Here is a 21519-nt window from a genome sequence, read left to right as displayed (position 1 = left end):
ACAGCTGCTCGAGAACCCAATTTAATAAGATTTACAAGTCGACACGTACAAAAAAAACCTAACAATGTACAAGTCATTGCAAAACTAGGGACTGAATCTGGAATGCAGAGAGACTCCCCTGGAGAGGGGGGCCCAACATGTTGGAGATCTGAAGGTATCTTCCCACTGATTCTCTACGTCTTGGCCTTATCTAACAAATGTAACCAAACCCCAAAACTGAGGCTAAGATTTAAGAGCTACCCAGATCTACCTCATTACCTCCCCAAGCCTCCCTGCTCTAGATGGAGTGGGAGGAGTGACTAATTAACCTAAAGAGAATGGAGCCTCTGGCACCAGCCAACTGGGACTTCACGGTGGTCTGATGGTTGGGTGCTTCTCCTGCCTATTTATGGCCAAATGCCCACCACGTTTCCAAGCCAGGCTGGCCAGTGAGGGACAGTGGGGGTGGGGAGGAGGCAGAGGGGGGCCCTCAACCCCTTGGAGAGGCCGTCGGGGGGCTGGAGGCCCCCATCCAGACTTGCTGCCTGGCTCCAGCTCCCCACCCCACCCAATCACCACTGCAGGGGGCCGATGTCAGCCCCTATCTCCTCCTCCTCCTCCTCTTCCTCCTTCAGCTGGAAGGGCTTCACAGGCCACTTCACCCTGACGATGGGCTCCACATGGTCCTGAAGGCGGTGTCGCTTCATGTGGGCATTTCGACTCTTGATTTTGTCGAACACCCTGAGGAGTCACCAGAGAACACCGGTCAGAGCAGGGGGAAGGCACGCCACCCAAGGGCAGCCATGGGGGCCGAGGGAAGGTGGTGTGGGCGCATCCAGGGAAAGGGCTGGTACCTCTCACACTCTCTGCAGGGGAAGACACCCTGGCCCTCCACACTGCCTGGTGGCTCAGGGGTCCGCTTGGGACCAGCATTTGGGCTGGAGTTGAGAATGGACTCCCTCCTGTAACTCTTGGTCTTTATCTTGAACTCAGGAGTGGGACGGTGGCTGGGTCTCTCCCGAGGGCTGCAAGTGACCTGCAGAACAGCAGAAATGATGGTCTAAGGGCACCAAGCCTCCACCCTTCTAAGGGAGATGCTTTCCACTACAGGGAAGCCCTTCCTGGTGGGTGCCCTCCCCTTTCCCTGTCTGGGATGGGCAGCTGCATCCCCATCAGCACCCAACATTCCCCAGACCTCCTACCTTTGCTTCTGTCTTGTCTGCCTCATCTGGCTCTCTCTTGACCCTCTTTTCCAGTCCTGGGGCTCGGCCACAGTCAAACTTGATCATTTTTTTCCAGATGTAATAATACTCAACACACTGGGCTACAGTCTTTGTCTGAATCTGGTGAAGGAAAACAGAAGGTGGCATGAGCAACACTTCCTGAGCAGCCTTGAGTGTCACCATGACACCCCAAATACCCTCCCTAGGGGGCCAGTCACTTTTTTTTAAGATTTTATTTACTTATACATGAGAGGCAGAGAGAGAGAGAGAGAGAGAGAGGCAGAGACACAGGCAGAGGGAGAAGCAGGCTCTGCACAGAGAGCCTGACGTGGGACTTGATCCCAGGTCCCCAGGATCAGGCCCTGGGCTGAAGGCGGTGCTAAACCACTGAGCCACCCGGGCTGCCCCTGCCAGTCACTTTTTGAAAGGCTTCCTGAAATGTCTCTCTGCTTTGGCCTGGTGTGCCCCTGATTCACTGCAAGGGGCAGAGAATCGCAAAGTCCTCGCAGGCGATGAGGGGTTCAGAGTGAAGTCACCACCACAGCCAACACCAGCTAAGCCCCTCACGCCCTGGGGGGCAAGTCCATCTCAGGGATTCTTCCTTATGGGACAGTGCACTAGAAGGCATACAAGGATGCTCACTGCAACTTCATGTCTAGTAGCCATACCTCTGCCAACTAGAACTAACAAAAGCAGAATGCCTCAGGCTTTGGGGGCCACACAGCCTTTGCAACAGTGAGGCAGAGCCCTAAAGCACAGAGGGAAGTGGCCCAGGAGAGAAGGAAGAGGTTCTGAGGGCACAGTTTGATCCTGGCCAGTAAGACCCCACTGTTTGCTTCCCCCTCACTGTCCACTAAAGAAGAGATCCCATTAACAATAACCTCCATAAAAACAAAACAGAATGGAAAAGTTTAATTGCTCCAGAAAGAATATTTCTCAGGTAAATTAGCCATTTAGTATCTGGATCTCACTTCAGAAGACACCTTTCTCCATGTGAATTTGTTTCCACTTTGTGTGTTTTCACAAACTAAGAGGCAAAATAGTGCACTCCTGTCCACCTAGGAAATAGCACTAAGTTAAAAAAAAAAAAAACAAAAAAGTTGAACTTCTGCTTCCTAACAAGACAGAGCAACAGGAGCTAGATCTCCCTCCCATCCAAAACAATGAAAAGACACAGGCAAAATACATGAAACAGTGGTTGGTAAGACACCTGGCATCAGTCCAAAAACCTCTTTCTGAGAGGCAGAAAAAACCACCACCACCTCAGGAGAGTTTCCAGGCCATGGCCCAGGGGGAGTAACCCCAGCAGACCTCCTGAGTTGAGACGGAGCTGAGTGGCTGGGGAGACCAAGATGGTTAGAGTCCACAGGACAAGGTGCAGCAGAGGAGACAGAGGCACAGAGAAACACTCCAGAAATCTGGACAGAGTTCCCTTCAAGGATTCAGCAAAGTCCGTGTGAAGAGACAACCCAATGCCAGGCAAAGACCAACCAAAAGGATCAGAGGGAAAGGTGCCTGTGGCTCACAGGGGCCAGGAATGGTGTCTGTCTCCGCCGGGGTGTGTGTGTGTGTGTGTGTGGAAAGCCTCATAAGTCATGGGGTACTGGTAGAGCAATGAGAATGGTTTTGCTTCAGAAACAAGAAATAATTAGCCCTAGACAAAAAGCTGTTCTGGTACCATCTTCAAAACCTAAAAGCAATACCCTAAAGGAACACGTTGTTTTCAAATAACTGCATGCCAGAAAAAAGTTCAAGAATACTTATAAGGTGCAAAAATATCCAGCAAACAACAAGCTAAAATTCACAATGCCTGGAATCCAGTGAAAAATCACCAGGCATGCAAAGAAGCAGGAAAATATGACATATAATGGGGAGAAAATCAAACTGTCAAAATTAACTCGGAACACACACAGATGTTAGAATCAGCAGGGAAAAATGTTAAGTTTATTATATCTGCATAATATATGATCAAAAAGTTAGAGACATGGAATATATGAGAGAGACCAAAATAGAACTTTAGGGACAAAACCTATAATGTCTGAAATGAAAACTGCAGAACATGGGATTAATGACAGGTTGGGCACCACAGAAGGTAAGATGAGTGAACTTGAAGACACAACAATAGAAACCATCCAAAATGAAACAGAGGAAAAACAGTCAGGAGAAATGAAAAAGAGCACCAGTGAGCCATGGGGCAAGTGCAGGAAGGCATGTGCATGTGTGCATGCACACACATCAGTGGGATCCTCAATCAACCCCAACCACAAGAAAAAAAATGAAGAAAACCATGTTGAAGCACATCATAATAAAACTGCTCAAAACCAGTGATAAAGAGAAGTTCATATAAACCACCATCAAACAAACAAACAAACAAAAAACATGTTATACAGGGACAGAGACAAGGAAATCAGTCGGTTTCTTGCTGGATACAACAAAAGCAAGAAGAAAATAGAGCAACATCTTTAAATGACTTCAAGAATTAAAAAAAAAAACCCTTCTAACTAGAGTTGTATACCTAGCAAAGATATCTTTCAAAAATGAATGCAAAATAAAAAATTTTTTTAGATATTCAGAAGCTGGAAAAATCCATGACTAGCAAACTTGCACCACAAGAAGTAGTAAAGGATTTGCATCTATTTCCTTCTGGAAAATGATAACAAACAGAAACATGAATCTACACAAAGGGACGAAAGCACAGTAAAAATGGTAACCACATGTGTAAATATAAGCCTTTGCACTATTAAAATCTCTTTAAACATAGTTGGTCAAACAAAAACAGTAACAAGATATTGCAGGGCTTTATAACATATATAAAATAAAAGGCATAACAATAATAGTATAAAGGCCAGGAGGAGAGATGGAAGTCTGCTACTCTGCAGTTTTCAGTCTGCACATGAAGTGCTATCAAGTCACTTGAAGATTTGACAGTGATGTTAATGATGCGCAGTATAAACCCTAAAGTAACCACCAAAATAATAAAGAGTTACAGCCAATAAACCAACAAAGGAGATAAAACAGAACCCTAATTTTTACTTCATTAGTCCAAAAGAGGCAGAAAAAGCAGAAAGTGGAAATGAAGAACAGATAAGATCAACAAGACACACAGCAAGGTGATGGACTTAAACCTAACCATCTCAATAATCACGTTAAATGCGAATGATAAACACCTTAATTAAAAGGCTGGATTTTTTTTTTAAAGCATATAATGGAATATTACTCAACCATAAAAAAGGAATGAAATCTTGCCATTTGTGATAACATGGATGGATCTAGAGAGTATAATGCTAAGTGAAGTAAGTCGGATAAAGACAAAACCATGGAATTTAAAAAACAAAAGATACAAAGGAAAAAATACAAACAAGACAGATTCTAAAATACAGAGAACAAATTGGTAGTTACCACATGGGATGTGGGTGGGGGATGGGAGATATAGTGAAGAGGGATCAAGAGCACTTATTTTGATGAGCTCTGAGCAATGTACAAAAGTGCTGAATTATTTTGCTGTGTGCCTGAAACTAATATAACCCTGTATGTTAATGATACTTCAGTTAAAACAAGTAAAAAAGCACCATACAACACATGATACTTTAGACCACACTTTAAATATAAAAACACAAATAGGGGGCAGCCCCGGTGGCGCAGCGGTTTGGCGCTGCCTGCAGCCTGGGGTGTGATCCTGGAGACCTGGGATCGAGTCCCACATCGGGCTCCCTGCATGGAGCCTGCTTCTCCCTCTGCCTGTGTCTCTGCCTCTCTCTGTGTCTATGAATAAATAAATAAAATATTAAAAAAAACACAAATAGGTTAAAAATAAGAGGATGAAAAAAGATATACCATGCAAACACCCATTATAAGAAAACTGGAGTAGTTGGCTATATTAATACCAGAAAAATAAATTTCAGAACAAAGAATAATACCAGGCATAAAGGAAATCACTTCATAATGATAAAAAGTTCAATTCATCAAGAGGACACAAGAATCCCAAATGTTTAGGCATCTAAATAAGAGCTTCCAAATACATGAAGCAAAACCTGATGGAACTACAGGGAAAAATACATCTACAGTTACAACCAAATATTTTATTTTATTTTATTTTATTTTATTATTTTATTTTATTTATTTTATTTTGTCTTTGTATATGTTTTTATTCCAAATATTTGTTAAAATATCATTAGGTTATTCCTCAGGACAAGAGCAAAGATCACCCCTGCAGAAACTTAGGAACTATGTACAGAACTTTACAAAACAGAGGACAACACTTTGGCTGAAACCTGACTGCTGACCAGAGAATGGAGTTCTGAGTGGGCTCAAGAAGACGAAGCAATCGGGAAGGGAAGGCGGTCTGATTGAAGCTTCAACTTCCAAGAAGGCTAGTCTTGTGACGGTCATAAATTGGAGGCTCTGGTTTTGGAAGGTTCAAGTACAGCACAGGGGGTTCCATGTGTCTATTTGGCTACACTCCCGGCTGAGGTGCCATTGGGTCAATGTCATTCAAATTCCTAGCCAGCCATACTCCCACAGCAAAAAGTCCCAAATTGAGGATCAAGTTCCCCTGGAAATCGTTCCTGTCAGTGGCGAAACGGTAGACACCCCAGAGCCAATCTCCCACGTTGTCTGGAATTTCTGGTGCTTCATTTGGCGTGCCAGCAGCGCTCACGCCAACCCTGCTGGAAGCCATAGCAGCACCCTCACAGCCAAATATTTTAATAACCCATTCTCAATAACTGTTAGATCAAGTAGATGATAAAGGTATGGAAAACTCAAACCACATTATGAACCATCGCGAACTGGTATTTCTAGAGCTCCAACCAACAGCAGCAGAATACACCTTCTTCAAGTGTACTCAGGACATCTACTAGGATATAGACCATATTTGGGGCCATAAACAAGGCTTAAAAAATTTAAAAGGATTAGAGTTATATGAAGTATTTCTTTGACCACAGCGATGTTAAATTAAAAGTCAGTAACAGAAAAACCCTGGAAAATCCCCAAATATCTGGAGACTAAATAACACCCTTCTAAATAACTCATTGGTCAAAAAAGAAATCAAAAAGTGAAAATGTACTTCGAACTGAATAAAAGTGAAAACCCAAGATATCAAAGCAGTACTCTGAAGAAAATTTATAGCACTAAATACCTAAATTAGGAAAGAAAAAAGGTCTCATATCAATGGTCTCAGCTTCCACCTTCAGAAACTAGAAAAGAGCACATTAAACTCAAGGCAAGCAGAAGAAATGAAATGATAATAAACAGTAGAGCAGAAATAAATTAAATAGAAAAAAACCAACATGCCAAAAGCTGTTTTTTTTTTTTAAGATTTATTTGTTTATTCATGACAGAAAGAGGCAGAGACATTGGCAGAGGGAGAAGCAGGCAGGGAGCAGGGAGCCTGATGCAGGACTCGATCCCAGATTCTGGGAACCCACCCTGAGTCAAAGGCAGACATTCAACCACTGAGCCACCCGGACATCCCGCTGTTTTTTGAGAAAATCAGTAAAACTGATGAACCTCTGGCCAGTGGTCAGAAAAAAAAGACAAATTATCAATATCAGGAATGAGAGAGGGGACATCTCTATAAGTCAAGGATTATAAAAAAGACAATATATGAGACCATTATGAACAATTTATGTTAATATATCAGACAACTTAGAAGAAATGAACAAATTTCTCAAAAGAAAAACAAAGCTCACTCAAGAAGACATGATAACGTGACTAGTCCTACATCTAGGAAATAACCTGAATCCACGCTTCAAAACCTTTCCCATAAGAAAACTCCAGGCTGAGGTGGCTTCACCATCAAATATTTAAGGAATAAAAAAAAAAAGCCAATTCTAAACAAATTCTTCCAAAAAATTGAGGAGAAGGGAGTATTTCCCAACTCATTTGATAAGGTCAGCATTACCCTGATACAAAAGCCAAAGGTACTAAAAGGAAAGAAAGTTACAGACCAATATCCCCTCATGAATACAAATGAAACCTTCTAAACAAAGTTTTAATAAATAGAATCCAACTATATAGAATCTCCATCCTATATATATGAAGGATAAGACATCATGGCTTAAGTGGAGCTCATCCCAGAAATGTGAGGTCAATTTAACAATCAAAAATCAATGTAATTGGTCATTCTAAAATAAAAAATAACCATATGATAATCTCAATAGGTGCAGAAAAACCACTACCAATACAACCCCATATCCTTTACTGATACAAACTCTCAGAAACTAGCAATAAAAGGAACTTCTTCAATCTGATAAGCAACATCTACAAAGACCCCACAGCTAATGTCATACTGAAGAGGGAAAATATGGGATGGTTTCCCTCTAAGATCATGAACAAGTCCAGAATGTCCACTCTCAGCAAGGTACTGGAGGTTCTACACAGTGCAGTGAGGCAAGAAGAAATTAAAGGCCTCCAGATAGGAAAGGAAGAAATAAAACTGTCTTTATTTGCAGCTGATATCATTGTCTATGTAGAAAATCTAATAGAATCTACAAAAAAAGCTACAAAAACTAATACATGAGTTTAGCAAGACTGTAGAACACAAGATCAATTATTATTTCAATTTTGTTTCTATGTATATTAGCAAGAAACTATGGAAATCAGAATTAAAAAGAACCTTCTAGAACAGCATAAAAATTAGAAATACTTAGGAAGAAATGGATACCAAATGCGCAACACCTAAATCCTAAAACCTTCAAAACTGTGGAGAGAAATTAAAGACTTAAATAAATATACTTTGTTCATTGGTCAAAAAGACTAAGTACCATTAAGAGATCAATTCTCTGCAACTGACCTAGAGAATCAATGCTGTACCAAACAAAATCCTATCAAAAAAAATTTTTAAAGAAATTGACAAGCTAATTCTAAAATTCACATGGAAATGCAAAGGACCTAGGATAGAAAACACTTTGAAAAAGAATAAGAAAGTTCAAGAACTAATGTTTTCTGATTTCATTACTTATTATAATACAACAGTAATAAAGACCTTAATAGTAGACAAACATCAAACAAAATGGATAGTCCGGAAATAAACACATAGGTGTATGGCCAACTGATACTTGGCCAAAGTATAAAGGCAGTTGGGTAGAGAAAATATAGTCTTTTCAACAAAAGGTACCAAAACGTTTAAATATGCATATACAGAGGCACCTGGGTGGCTCAGTGGTTGAGTGCCTTTGGCTCAGGTCATGATCCTAGGGTGCTGGGATCAAGTCCTGCATCAGGTTCCCTGGAGGGAGCCTTCCTCTCCCTCTGCCTATGTTTCTGATTCTCTGTGTCTCATGAATAAATAAATAAAACCTTAAAAAATAAATAAATAAATAAATAAATAAACAAACAAATAAATAAATAAATAAACAAATGCAGAAAATGAACTCTAATCCTTACCTTGCACTATCAACCAAGAATGGGTCATAAATCTCAAAAACCAAAACCAAAACCCGTAACATTTTAATAAATAAAATCTAACAATATATATATATATTATATAAAACTAGAAGACATCATAAAACTAGAAGAAACTAGAAGAAAACATGGGGGAAAATTCTGATGACTTTGGATTAGGCAAAGGTTTCTTAGCGATGCCATTTGAAGCATGGTCCATAAAAGAAAAATTGATAAATTGAGTTCACTCAAATTTTAAAACTTTTCCTCAAAAGACACTTGAACAGAGACTGAGAAGCCAGAGACCAGGGGCAAGCATCCGCAAAGCAGGTACTTGGATGTAGAACTTGTGTTCAGAACAAATAAAGAACTCTTGCAATTTAATAAAAACACAAATACTCCAAAAAGAAAACCCACACAGACAAAAAAAAAAACAAAAACAAAAAACAAAAAACAAAAACCACAGGTAAAAGATTGGGAGCAGACACCTCATCAAATGAGGCACACAGACAGCAAAGCAGCAGGTATGCTCAGCACTGTCAGTCTTTCTGGGAGTACAGAGAGGGAACCACTGTGTGCGCTCACCAGAATGGCTACAGTAAGAAGAGGGGGGGTGTTGTGATGGCATGGGCCACCTGGAACTCTCATGCACTGCCCACCCACCCATGGGAATGTGTAGTGGCATGACCACTCTGGATAACCATTTGGCAGTTTCTTAAAAGTTAAACATAACACTTAGTGTATGATGTGCTCATTCCTCCCCTGCCTATTCACCCCACAGAAGAACAGTATTGGTCCATGAGATCCTTGAACGTGAAGGAGTGTTCACAGCAGCTTTATTTATAATGGCTAGTATCTGGAAACCTCCCAGATTCAATGGGTGAAGGACTAAATAAACTTCAGTACATCCAACAATGACATATACCCCAGCAATGAAAAGGGGTGAACCACTGGCACACAACAACACAGATGAATCTCAATCATGCTGAGTGTAAGGAGCCAGAGAGCATAGCACATGCCCTATGATGGTTTCATTGATGAAAAACTCTGGAAAACGCAAACTAATTTACAGTGACAGAAAGTAGACAAGGTGTTGACTAGGGACAGGGTGGCAGGAAAGAGGGACTCTACAAAGGGGCGGGGGAAAGTCTTGGGGGGTGATGGGCATGTTTGTTATCTTGACGGTGGTGATGATCCTATAGTTGTGTAAGTACACAAAAACATCAAATGTTACACTTTGATTACGTGCAGCTTTGTGTATATCAAGTTAACAAAAGAAGAGAAAAATCAGCAGGATATTAAGTATATTAAGATCTGTGCAGGCAGCGTGATGACTGAAGTTCAAGAGTGAAAAGCAGAGGTTATCCATCAGGAGGAGGACTCTGGGCAGGGGGATTGAGGCCTTTCGTGGAGCATTTCTCAAGCTGAGAATAGGAGCATTCATTTATTGGAGCATTGAGCACTGCTGCATTTCTGTACTGTCTGGAGGTGTCCACATGGCTTTCTAAAATTATGAAATGTTTACAGACAAGCACAGCATCACCCTCAATGGGCTCCTCAGCTCTAGCTTAGCTCTGCTGTAGGAGGTGAGGCCCTGTCTACACCAGTGTGCCCCACATTCACCTTACCGTCTTGTGTATCAAGTAAAAGTCCTTCTTGTGGGCACAGAACGCCTTCTTAAAAAGCCTCTTCTCCATGGGGGTCCAGATGTCTGAACCTATCAAAGAAAGAGCCGAGAGGGGGAAGGACATGGCTGAAGGGCAGAGCATCCTCCTTTTTAAAGCTGCCATCAGGGCACCTGGGTGGCTCAGAGGTTGAACGTTTGCCTTCAGCTCAGGTTGTAATCCCGGGGTCCTGGGATTGAGTCTCGAATCAGGCACCCTGTAGGGAGCCTGCTTCTCCCTCTAGGTCTCTGTCTCTGTCTCTCTTGGATAAATAAAATCTTTAAAAAAATAAATAAGGCTGCCATCAGCAAACACAATTACGTCAAGCAGTCTGCTGAACCCCTGACTTGCTTTATCTCATACAATCCTCACAAAACCCTTAGCAGGTAGGGGCCATGATGATTTTCACTTTATAGATGCAGCCACTGAGGCTTCCCTGAATTGAGAGGCTTGCCAAGGCTGAGGGAGGGCCCCACACTGCCTGACTCCAGGGTGGTTCAGCCCACTTCTGAACCCTGGCCTGCCTCCACCTCTCCCTGGCCACAGGCAGCCCCTTCCTGGCTGGACAGAGCCCCTGAGGGAACCACTGAAAAGGGGGATGGTGGGATACAACTAGAAGAGAACACGCCCACAGAGTCCCTGCCCCGCCCCGGGAAGAACAAGCCTTTCTGGAAAAGCAGGTGAAGGCCTCTAAGAGAACTCCCAAGAGGCACAGGCAAAGTGTGCTGTTGGGACTGACTGTTGAGCTGGTGTCATGTAGGCAGAAACCACACCCACACCCTGCTCCACTCACCTGTGTAGCGGTAGTCGGCCAGTGGGTGAGTCTGTGGCTTCTGGGGTCCTCTGAGTAAGAGGGTCTCCAGGGCAACCTAGAGCAAAAGTAGTGCCAGGCTACTTACGCTGGACAGGGTTGGAGAAGGGGGACGACAAAGAGTCTTACTTTCATTCCTTTGTTCCTCCGTAAAACACTCAGGACCCTCCCAAAGGCCTGCCCTTCCCTACAACTCAGCATGGGGCTGGTGCACAGAGCAGCCACTGCCTGTGAGCCACCTGTGGACACTGGGACTATAGCACTGAACACAGAGTGCAGCAGATGTGGATTCCTCCTGGCAAGGTTCTCCTGATGCAGGAAAGTGTGCGCAGATTTATTCTGCTGTGAGTCCCTCACCATCAGGGTCCGGCCTTTGGAACAGTGCTGCCTGTGCTCACTGCCTCGCTTTACTTCCTTCATAGCACTAGTCAGTGTCCAGCAATCTTCTAAAACGTATTTCCTGTTTTGACTCTTCTCAAATGTCAGCCCACAGAGAGAGGGATTTTTGTCCTGCTCACCAGAACAACCCTGTCAGGTCCAGCCATGTGGTCTGTGGGTCCCAGTGCAAAATGAAAACAGGGGCCCTTGTTCGAAACTGACTGATAATTTCACGATGGCGGCAGCAGAGCATGAAGCCAAGGCTGGGACCCTTAGGCCAGCCCTGGCCCCAGTGCCACATTACCAAGTGCTCAGTAGGACCCCATGTGTGTTGGTCACTCTTCTGAGCACCCACTATGCGCTGGCCGCTGCCTCTCAGCTGCAGAAAAAATATGACTGTGGCACTGACTCCTGGGGAACCCATCTCGGGTGACAGGTCTCTTCTCTCCCACTATTCAAGAATGTGAGCAGGGTCCTTGAAATAGGCAGAGGCATTTCTATTGCATTAGAGGCTTTCATACATGGGTTTTTAATTGAAGAGGGATAATAAAGCTCAATAAATAAACCCAATCAGCACAGGATCTGAGTTGGGCCTACTGGGCTCCCAGCTCCCCACTGCCCCTGAGACCTCTTGGAGGAACCCTGGCACCACTGTTGTGTCAGACAGCTGATTCGCTGAGCCCGTATCTGCAGCTCACAAGACCTGCACCAATCCCAAAGCCACTGGAAGAAGGGTGATGGGCTTCCTTCATTCTTCGTGAGCCACAAACCCCCAAGCCAGTGGCACGCTCCATGCACCTGCAGCTCCCAGCCCCAGGAGAGCTGGGAGCTTCCTGTGACAGCCTCCCCACCCTACCTCATCCTGCCCCTGCTTCACTTCACCTGAACATTGCCCTGGGCTTCGTGCAAGCAGTGCAGAGCAAGCTCCAGATTGGTGCCCCCTCCTGGCATCACGCTGGAGCAGGCCACGTTGCACAGCTCGGTCACTGTTGCCAGCAAGCATGTGAGAGAGGAGATACAAAGAGTCAGGGAGCTCCAGGGAGGAGATTTTCCTGACAGCACAGAGATGGGGGCTTCTTGTCACTGACCCCCCTCACATCTTAGCTGAAAGTGGAATGAGGGTAGAGAGAGCCAAGGAGGAAGGGCATAAATCCTGCTCCCAGCCCCTGCTCTGAGCAGCCTGGTCAGGACTGTGTGAGAAGGGAGGTGGGAGCAGGAGGCTGCAACTCAAGAGAAGCATCACAGCACCAAGGGCTAGCCCTTCCTACCCCCTCACTCCAGGGCACTGCTTCTTGGCCAAGGGGAGAACTGGGAGGAAAAAGCCTCAGATAGGGGGTGGCGGCAGGGCCCCGGGGAATTTGGCCCCAAGTCTCAGCCACCTCTGTCCTGTGTTTCTGGGTTGGTTGTCACATCTCCCCATGGCTTCCAGACCAGAGAAGCTACATGCTCATCCATTCCAGCCAGCGATCTCTCCTGAAGCTCTGGGATCTCAGCTTGAAACCGGCTTCCTATGTTGATGTGTCTGAAATGAGGCCACACACACACAGACATGCGAGACATACACATGTGACTAAGACAGGAGATAAAACAGGGATGTGTGGTGCTGTGCCCTGCTCTTGGGCCCCAGCCCCGCTCTGTGCCATCTGTCAGACATGTGAAGTGTCCATCATCCCTGATAGATATGTACAGGCATTCCAGAAACCTCTCAAGGGATGCTTCCTTCCTTCCCCTGATTCTCCTTATTGCCACATCTCTGGCCTCAGGTGTCTCTTTGGGTCTAGGACAGGGAAGGTATATGCTGATAGCTGGCATGCTTCTACATCCACAGCCATATCTATCCAGCCACATTCCACAGACACTAAAATGTCTTGCACTGTAACATCACCAATTCTACCTAGAACCCCAGGGTCCTGGGCATTCTGTTCCCCTGGTCCCAGCTATGGTATGTCTGAACAGAAAGAACACTGGAGGAACTTCCCACATACACCCACAGAAATGCACTTCTCTCTTAGGAAGGCTCCATAGTTAGATCTGATCCTCTATGATAAAGGGGCCATTGGGAAAAACTGACACTAGCCACAAGGAGGGCAAAAGCACCCCTACTTTGGAAGGATCCACTCTCAGGTGCTAAGTCTGTTCCAACTCACGGTTCAATGCTGATCTTGGTGTCATCCTTTACCATGCAAATGCCAAAAGAGCCATCCACTTGATCTAGGAAACACGTAACAAAAAAAAAGTCTCAAGAAGATTGATAAGAAGTGTTCTGGGGGCCCATTCTGCCTGACTTTGCAGAGCAGCTAAAAGCAGCCTCTCTTAAAGCTGAGTGGTAGGTAAATTAAAAAAAATTAAATTAAAAGTAGAACTATCACATGATTCAGCAATCCCGTTTCTGGGAATTTGTCCAAAAAAACTTGAAATCAGTATCCTCAAAGAGATACCTGCACTCCCATGTTTACTTGGCACTATTCACAACAGCCAAGTAGAAACAATCTAATTGTCCACTTACAGGAGAGTGGGTAAGGAAAACCTAGTATTTACATCTAATGGAAAACTAGGTAGACTTTTTTCATTTTTTCTTAAAAAGAAACCTTCAGTATTCAACAGCATGAATAAACCTTGCAGACATTATGCCAAGTGAAACAAGCCAGTACAGAAAAGAAAATATTGTATGACCCCACTTGTATAAGTATCTATAATAGTCAAATTCAGGGGCTTGTGGTGGCTCAGTTGGTTGAGCATCCAACTCCTGGTTTCGGCTTGGGTCATGATCTTGGGTTCTGGTATTGAGCACCACATTGGGCTCTGCACAAGGCATGGGGCCTGCTGGAGATTCTCTCCCTCTCCTTCTCTCTCAGCCCCTTCTCACACATGGATGCTTGCTCACTGCCTCTCTCTCAAAATAAATAAATAAAAATTAAAAAATAGTCCAATTCACATAATCAAAAGTGGAATGGTGGATGCCAGGGGCTGGGGGAGTGAGAAGTGGGTATTCACTAATCAATGAGCATAAAGTATCAGTTAAGACAGACGAATAAGCTCTAGAGCTCTGCTCTACAGCACAGTAGCTATAATTAACAATGTACTGTATACCTTCTCATTTAAGGGGGCAACTGTTCTTATCATGAGAAACATCATAACATATTAACTGTTCTTATCATGAGAAAACATTTTTTGAAAAGATTTATTGGGGCGGGGGAACAGGGAGGGGGAGTCAGAGAGGGAGAGAGTAACCTAAGCAGACTCTTGTGCTAAGCATGGAGCTCAATGTTGGGCCTGGTATCATGACCCTGATATCATGACCTGAGCTGAAACCAAGAGGCATGAAAGGGGGAGTGGACTTCTAAAAAGCAGAGTAAGGAACTCAGCAGGATGACTAACTGATAAAAATTATTTTTAAAAACAGCAACTTAAAGTCTCTGGAAGTTGTCCTAAAGGCATACAGTATTTTGGGAAATACTCATTTAAGAAAATGACCAAATATTGGTAAGAACAGTGAGAGTCTGTGGCATCTGCCCATCCCTTACCCACCCAATCCCCAGCTCTCTTTAACAGAAGCTCTACCTGGAGTGCCCAACTCTAGGCAGGTGCAACTAAAGAGAGAGGCTTCCTCTCCCTGCAGCATCAGTGCTTAAAGAATTAAAGGGAGGTATGATGGAAGATTTCTTATCAGAGAGAGAATACCATTAGGAGACAGAAGAGTTTAAAAAAGAACCAAATGGAAATTCTGGGGCTAAAAAAGTATATTAACCGGGGTGCCTGGATGGCTCAGTCAGTTTAGCATCTGACTCTTGATTTCAGCTTAGGTTATAATGAGATAGAGCCCCACATGGGGCTCCTGTGCTCAGTGGGGAGTCTGCTTGAGCTTCTCTCTCTCCCCCTCTCCCTCTGCTCCACTCTCCCACCAAAAGAAATAAATCATTTTTTTAAAAGTACAATAACCAAGATGAGGCTCAACAGTAGATTTGAACTGGCATGAGAAATAATCAGCAAATCTGAAGACAGATCAATGGAGATTATGTAATCAGAAGAACAGAGTGAAAAAAAGAGGAGAAAGATGGGGTGAGCCTCAGAGAAATATGGGACATCATTAAGTACAATGAAATACTTGTAAGGAGAGTACCAGAAAAAGAGAAGAAAGGGAAAAAAACATGTAAGATATAATGACATTGATACAACAGCTGAAATCTTCCCAAATTTGGTAAAACAAACAAAAAAACCCACCTATATATACATCCAGGAAATTATATAAACTCCAAATAAAACAAACACAAAAAGCTTTACATCTAGACACATAATAGGCAAAATGCTGAAAGCCAAAGATAAAGATCTTGAAAGTAAAAAGAGAAAAACTTGTTACATTCAAGAGCACCTGAGTAAGATTAACAGCTGACTTATCAGAACAGAGGTCAGAAGGCAGAAGGATAACATATTCAAATTGCTGAAAGTAAAAAAACTGTCCATTAGTAATCATATCCAGTAAATTACTTTTCAAAAATAAAGGTAAAATAAAATCATTCTCAAATAAAAAATGGTATTTGTTGCTATTACACCTGTCTTTTTTTATTTTTTTTCTAAATTTTTTATTTATTTATGATAGGCACACAGTGAGAGAGAGAGAGAGAGGCAGAGACACAAGCAGAGGGAGAAGCAGGCTCCATGCACCGGGAGCCCAACGTGGGATTCAATCCCGGGTCTCCAGGACCACGCCCTGGGCCAAAGGCAGGCGCTAAACCGCTGCGCCACCCAGGGATCCCCTATTATATCTGTCTTATAAGAAACAGAAAACGTGGAGGGGTGCCTGAGCGGTTGAGTCATGATCAGCTCAGGTCATGATCTCAGGGTTGTGGGATCGAGCCCTGGGTCAGGCTCTGTGTTCAGCAGGGAGTCTGCTGAAATCCCCCCTCCCCTATGTTCTCTCTCTAAAATAAATAGATAAATCTTTTTAAAAAAGAAATAAAGGTAGAATATTATTCAGTCACAAAAAGGAATGGGATACTGACATACTGTAACACAGGTGAAGCCTGAAACCTCATGCCAAGTGAAAGGAGACAGTGGGCAAAAAACCGCATATTGTAGGATTCCATATATATGGAAATATCCAGATTAGCCAAATCTACAGAGACAGAGAGACTACTAGTGGTTACTCAGGGCTGGGGGTGGGGGTCAGGGACAGGAGTGGCTGCTAAGAAGTGTGGGGCTTCTTTAGAGGGTGATGACTATGTCTGAAAATTAATGGTAGCAACGGCTGCACAGTTCTGTGAATGTAATAAAAACCACTGTAATACATACTTTAAAGGGATGGATTTTATGTAAATTGTATCTCCATAATGATAACAAAAACCGGGGATCGGGCAGCCCAGGTGGCTCAGTGATTTAGCACCGCCTTCCGCCCAGGGAGTGATCCTGGAGACCCAGGATCCAGTCTCGTGTCAGGCTCCCTGCATGGAGCCTGTTTGTCCCTCTGCCTACGTCTCTGCCTTTCTCTGTGTCTCTCATCAATAAATAAATTAAATTAAAAAAAAAACAAACAAAAACGGGGATTCCTGGGTGGCTCAGCGGTTTAGCGCTGCCTTCAGCCCAGGGCGTGATCCTGGAGTCCCGGATTGAGTCCTGCATCGAGCTCCCTGCATGGAGCCTGCTTCTCCCTCTGCCTGTGTCTCTGCCTCTCTCTGTGTCTCTCGTGAATAGATAAATGGAATCTTTAAAAAAAATGGTAACAAAACCCAAAAAAAGTTTAGACTGAAAGCAAATGACACCAGATAGTGATGTGAATCAAAAAAAAAAACAAAAAAACAAAGGATGTTGGTAAAGATGATTATAAAAGTATAATCACTTATTTCTTCTCTTAATTGACTCAGAAAGCAATTGCACAAAACAATATGTATTGTGGGGCTATAAAATATAGAAATACACTATAGGTGACAATAATATCATAAAGGAGCTACACTAAAGAAATAATACCCCAGACAGTAACTTGAATCCACAGGAATAAATGAAGCTTTCAGTAACAGTAAATAAGAAGGGTAATATAACAAACTCTATAAATAATACCTGTTTTCCTTTAATATTTTTTCATATAGCATAAAATTATATAAGTTAATAATTACAATAACATATTTCTGAGTTTCTCAAGTATATGTCTATGTATATACATATATATAACATATTGCTATATATATATATAACAGTAATAGCAAAAAAAGGCTAGAAGGAATGGAACTCGGTAGCAATATTTCTGTATTTTATTAATACACAACTGAACACACCATGATAAATTAAGACATATGTTTAAGTCCTAGAGCAACTCTTAAGAAATGACTAAGAAAAAGTGAAACATTAGAGGAACGGATGTGTTATATAGGAAAACATTCACTTAATATAAAGGAAAGCAGAAAAAGAGGAACAGAAGGAGAAAATGACATTGACATGAGACAAATAGGAAATAAAAAGCAAAATGAAAGATGTAAATCCAGCTGTATCAATGTAATATTAAAAGAGAATGATGGGCAGGCCGGGCGGCTCAGTGGTTTAGAGCCGCCTTCAGTCCAGGGCCTGGTCCTGGAGACCTGGGATCGAGTCTTATGTCAGGCTCCCTGCATGGAGCCTGCTTCTCCCTCTGCCTGTCTCCGTGTCTCTCATTAATAAATAAATTAAATTAAAAAAAAAAAAACGGGGATCCCACCCTCTGTGTTTCTCATGAATACATAAATAAATAAAATATTTAAAAAATAAAATAAAAGAATGCTTAGGGGCACCTGGGTGACTCAGCTGGTTAAGTGTCTGCCTTCGGCTCAGGTCACAAGGTCCTGGGACTGAGCCCCATGTCAGGCTCCTTGCTCAGCCCTCTCCCTTTGTCCCTCCCATTTGTGCTTGCTCATTCTTTTAAACAAATAAAATCTTAAAAAAAAAAAAAGAAATCAGAAAATACTTTGAGATAAATGAAAATAAGAATACAACATACTGAAACTTATGAATGTGGCTAAAGCAGTGCTCTGAGAAAAATTTATAACTATTAATGACAGTATTAAAAAAGAAAAAAAAAATCTCAAATCATTTATGGTCAATTGAGTTTCCACAGGGAGCCAAGCCAATTCAAGAGGAAAGGAATAGTATTTTCAATAAATGGTGCTGGAACAGCTGATATCCATATGCAAAAGAGTGAATCTGGACTCGTGCCTTACACAATATATAAGAGTTAAAATGGATCAGACACAAATTTAAGACTGAAAATGATACAACTCTTACAAGGAAACAAAGAAGTAAATCTTCGTGAGCTTTGGTCAGGCAAAAACCTTGGATACAATGCTGAAAGCACAAGTGACAAAAAATAAACTGGACTTCATCAAAATTAAAAACTTTAGTCCTGCAAACAAGACCACAAATAAAATGAAAAGATGATGCCGAAAATGAGAGAGAATCTGCAAACTGTATATCTGATAAAGGACTTAATTCCAGAATATATGAGAAAGTTTACAACTGAATAATAAAAAGACAACAACCCTATTCAAAAAAATAGGCAAAGGATCTGAAAAGATTACAAATGGACAGTAAGCATGCAGGAAGATGCTCAATCTCAACAGCTATCAGGGAAATGTAGCTCAAAACTAGATTGGTTATATAAGAAAAAAAGATCTCAAGTGTTGACAAGGATATGAAGAAACTGGAACTTTCATACAACGCTGGTGGGAATTTAAAATGGTCCAGTCATTTTGGAAAATGGTCTGGTAGCTCCTTAAATGGCTAAATATAGAGTTACTCTATGACCTGGCAATTGTACTCTTGGGGGTATTCGCAGGAGAAATGAAAACATACGTCCAAGAAAAACCTGTACGTGAATATTCAAGAGCGGCATTATTCACAATAGCCAAAAGGCAGAAACCACCCAAATGCCCATCAACTGATGAATGGATAAATAATATGCAGTTATGTTCAGACAACAGGATGTTATCTGAGCGAAAAAGGAAAGAAGCACGGACACATCCTATAACATGGATGAACATGGATGCTAGTGAATAAGCTAAACACAAAATGTTACCTACTATATAATTCCAGTTGTACAAAATGTCCAGAAAGGGCAGATCCATAGAGAGAAAATGCAGATTAGAGGTTGCTCAGAGCTGGAGATGGGGGCTGTGGAATGTGCGTGTGATGCATGGATTCGGTGCTTCTTCTGGGGGTGATCAAAAAGCTCTAAAATTAGATTGTGTGATCGGTGCAGAACCCTGTGAATACACTAAAAAAATGCTGTATACTTTAAACGGGTGGTTCTCATGGTATGTGAATTCTATTTCAGCAACACTGTTAAAAAGTACTTATAGAGCCCAGGCAGAAGGGTTTTCAGGCTACACAGTCTCCAGATTTTCTTTCTAGGTGTAACACTCTAAGTATCTAGAAGGTTGCTGGTCCCAGATGGTCCTGGGATACCTATGAACAGCAATGGCACTCATAGTCAGGCACAGCCACAGACCAGAGAGAATCTCTGGAAAAAATATGGCAGGAGGGAGTGGACCTGGCCCATAGCAGGCCAACCGCATGCTGAGCAGAGATTGTAATAATGCCCAGCCTCACTCACCAAGCATGTTGCTGATGAGTTTGTCGGGCCCGGCGTGAACGGAGGTGGAACAGAGGGTGTTGAAGTACAGCCCAGAGCCCTCGCGGATGGGGCTGAGCATGGGGGGTGGTGTATAAGGAGAGCACTGGAACAACCCCTTCAGGAGGCGGTCCACCAGGAACACTGGGGACCTCAGACAGCTCTGGTGGCATCCTCCCAGGCCCAGCTCCCCTAACGAAGAGGGTGCGGGAGGGATGGACAGTGACTTGGGCTGGGGGCGCTTCTTCCGCTTCCTGTGTTGGCTGCTCTCCTTGCTGTCTCTGTCTTCCCCATCCTTCTCTTGTCCCTGGAGAAGAAGAAGAGAGTTCAGAATGGCATGGGAGTACTGGAGACCACCTGCCCCACAGCTCTGTCTTTGGGATAGCAGGACAGTGGGCAGAGAGTACAGACTCCGGAGACTCAGGGCCATGTGACCACGCCTGGCGCCCTCAGAAAAGGGAGCCAAGCAGGGCTACTATGTTTGAGCCATACCCCAGATCCTAACTAAGCCTGGTGACATTTGAGGCTGGAGCCCTCCCATGCATCTGTGCCCTCAAAGAGGCCTTGACACAGAGCAATGTGCAAACAGGGAAGGCTGGTTTCAGTTGTTAAAAGGCCTGGCCCGCACAGAGTTGGGGCCAGAGACAGTGCAGCCATATCACAGAATAAGAAACAGCAACAGGTCCTGTGAGATGGGCAATGGCATCCGTGCACCTCATCCCCCAAGGCTAGCCTGGGCTTGCCTGGTGGGATCCTCCAGTAGAGGCTGGGGAGACTGGTCACTTGAAATTACAATGCTCTGTCTCACCTCCATGCAGTCCCTCCTCTCTGCCAGGCCTACTCCTCCTCTCCTCCACGTCTCAGCTCCGACACACCCTCCTCCAGGAAGACCTCCCTGATCTCCTCAGGCTGAGTCCCTGGGGCCCCTCTGGGATGCTCTCAGCTCCGTGCACTCTGGGGCATCACTGTTTGGGGACAGGTCCACTGACTCTACCGGACTGGCAGGCCCAGGGCTGTCATGGTCACCAAGTCCACAGGCTGGCACCAGGGAAGCTCAGTGGGAGTTAATGACTGATTGAACACGCAAACCAAGCTTCCTGAGACTCAGACATTTTTCTGATGTTTGGTTTGTGCTTTCCCTTGCCATTTCCACCAGCAGGTAGGGGAAGCAGCAGGAAGGAAGTGGACTGACCAGCACCCACCTTGGCAGCGCTCCCAATGGGTCGGGTTGCTGGAGCTACAGGCGCAGACACAGGGATCGCCAAAGGGGCTGCAGCTGTGTTGTCCAAGGACTTCTTAGCCCCTGGGGGAGTCTGCCCGTCCCCCTCTGGCCTCAGCACCTGTCTCAGTGGCTTGCAAAACTCCGTGCCAAACACCTAAATGCAGAAAACAGAAGGCTCTTTCAGATTCCTAGTAGGCAGGACAGGAAGAGCTGCTCTGGCCTGAAGCGCCGGACAGCCCTGACTCCTGGAACCCCTGCCCAGGCTTCCC

General features: G+C 43.8%; 2 protein-coding genes across 2 annotated transcripts in view; both read right to left on the bottom strand.

Moving 5' to 3' along the window:
- Positions 1-493: 493 nt before the first annotated feature.
- Positions 494-21519, bottom strand: part of ZNF541 (zinc finger protein 541) — a 33113-nt gene continuing 12087 nt past the window's right edge. The window contains exons 6-15 of the mRNA XM_055311568.1: positions 21231-21404; positions 20011-20335; positions 13586-13649; positions 12818-12960; positions 12321-12424; positions 11043-11118; positions 10214-10302; positions 1182-1322; positions 834-1015; positions 494-720 (exon numbers count right to left, since the gene is read on the bottom strand). Of these exons, the coding sequence (XP_055167543.1) occupies positions 552-720; positions 834-1015; positions 1182-1322; positions 10214-10302; positions 11043-11118; positions 12321-12424; positions 12818-12960; positions 13586-13649; positions 20011-20335; positions 21231-21404 (1467 nt within the window). The 3' untranslated portion in view covers positions 494-551. The remainder of the gene's footprint in view (positions 721-833; positions 1016-1181; positions 1323-10213; positions 10303-11042; positions 11119-12320; positions 12425-12817; positions 12961-13585; positions 13650-20010; positions 20336-21230; positions 21405-21519) is intronic.
- On the bottom strand, positions 5581-5880 carry LOC129500785 (mitochondrial import receptor subunit TOM6 homolog). Its single transcript, XM_055311569.1, has one exon. It carries the CDS (start codon positions 5878-5880, stop codon positions 5656-5658), a length of 225 nt encoding a protein of 74 aa, XP_055167544.1. The 3' UTR covers positions 5581-5655.

The sequence above is a fragment of the Nyctereutes procyonoides genome, unplaced genomic scaffold (assembly GCF_905146905.1).
Source record: "Nyctereutes procyonoides isolate TBG_1078 unplaced genomic scaffold, NYPRO_anot_genome, whole genome shotgun sequence".
Lineage (NCBI taxonomy): Eukaryota > Metazoa > Chordata > Mammalia > Carnivora > Canidae > Nyctereutes > Nyctereutes procyonoides.
This window is presented reverse-complemented; position numbering and strand designations above follow the sequence as displayed.

Coding starts and splice junctions, on each gene's coding strand:
- LOC129500785 (XM_055311569.1), bottom strand. CDS start 5,880: ATGGCTTCCAGCAGGGTTGGCGTGAGCGCTGCTGGCACGCCAAATGAA.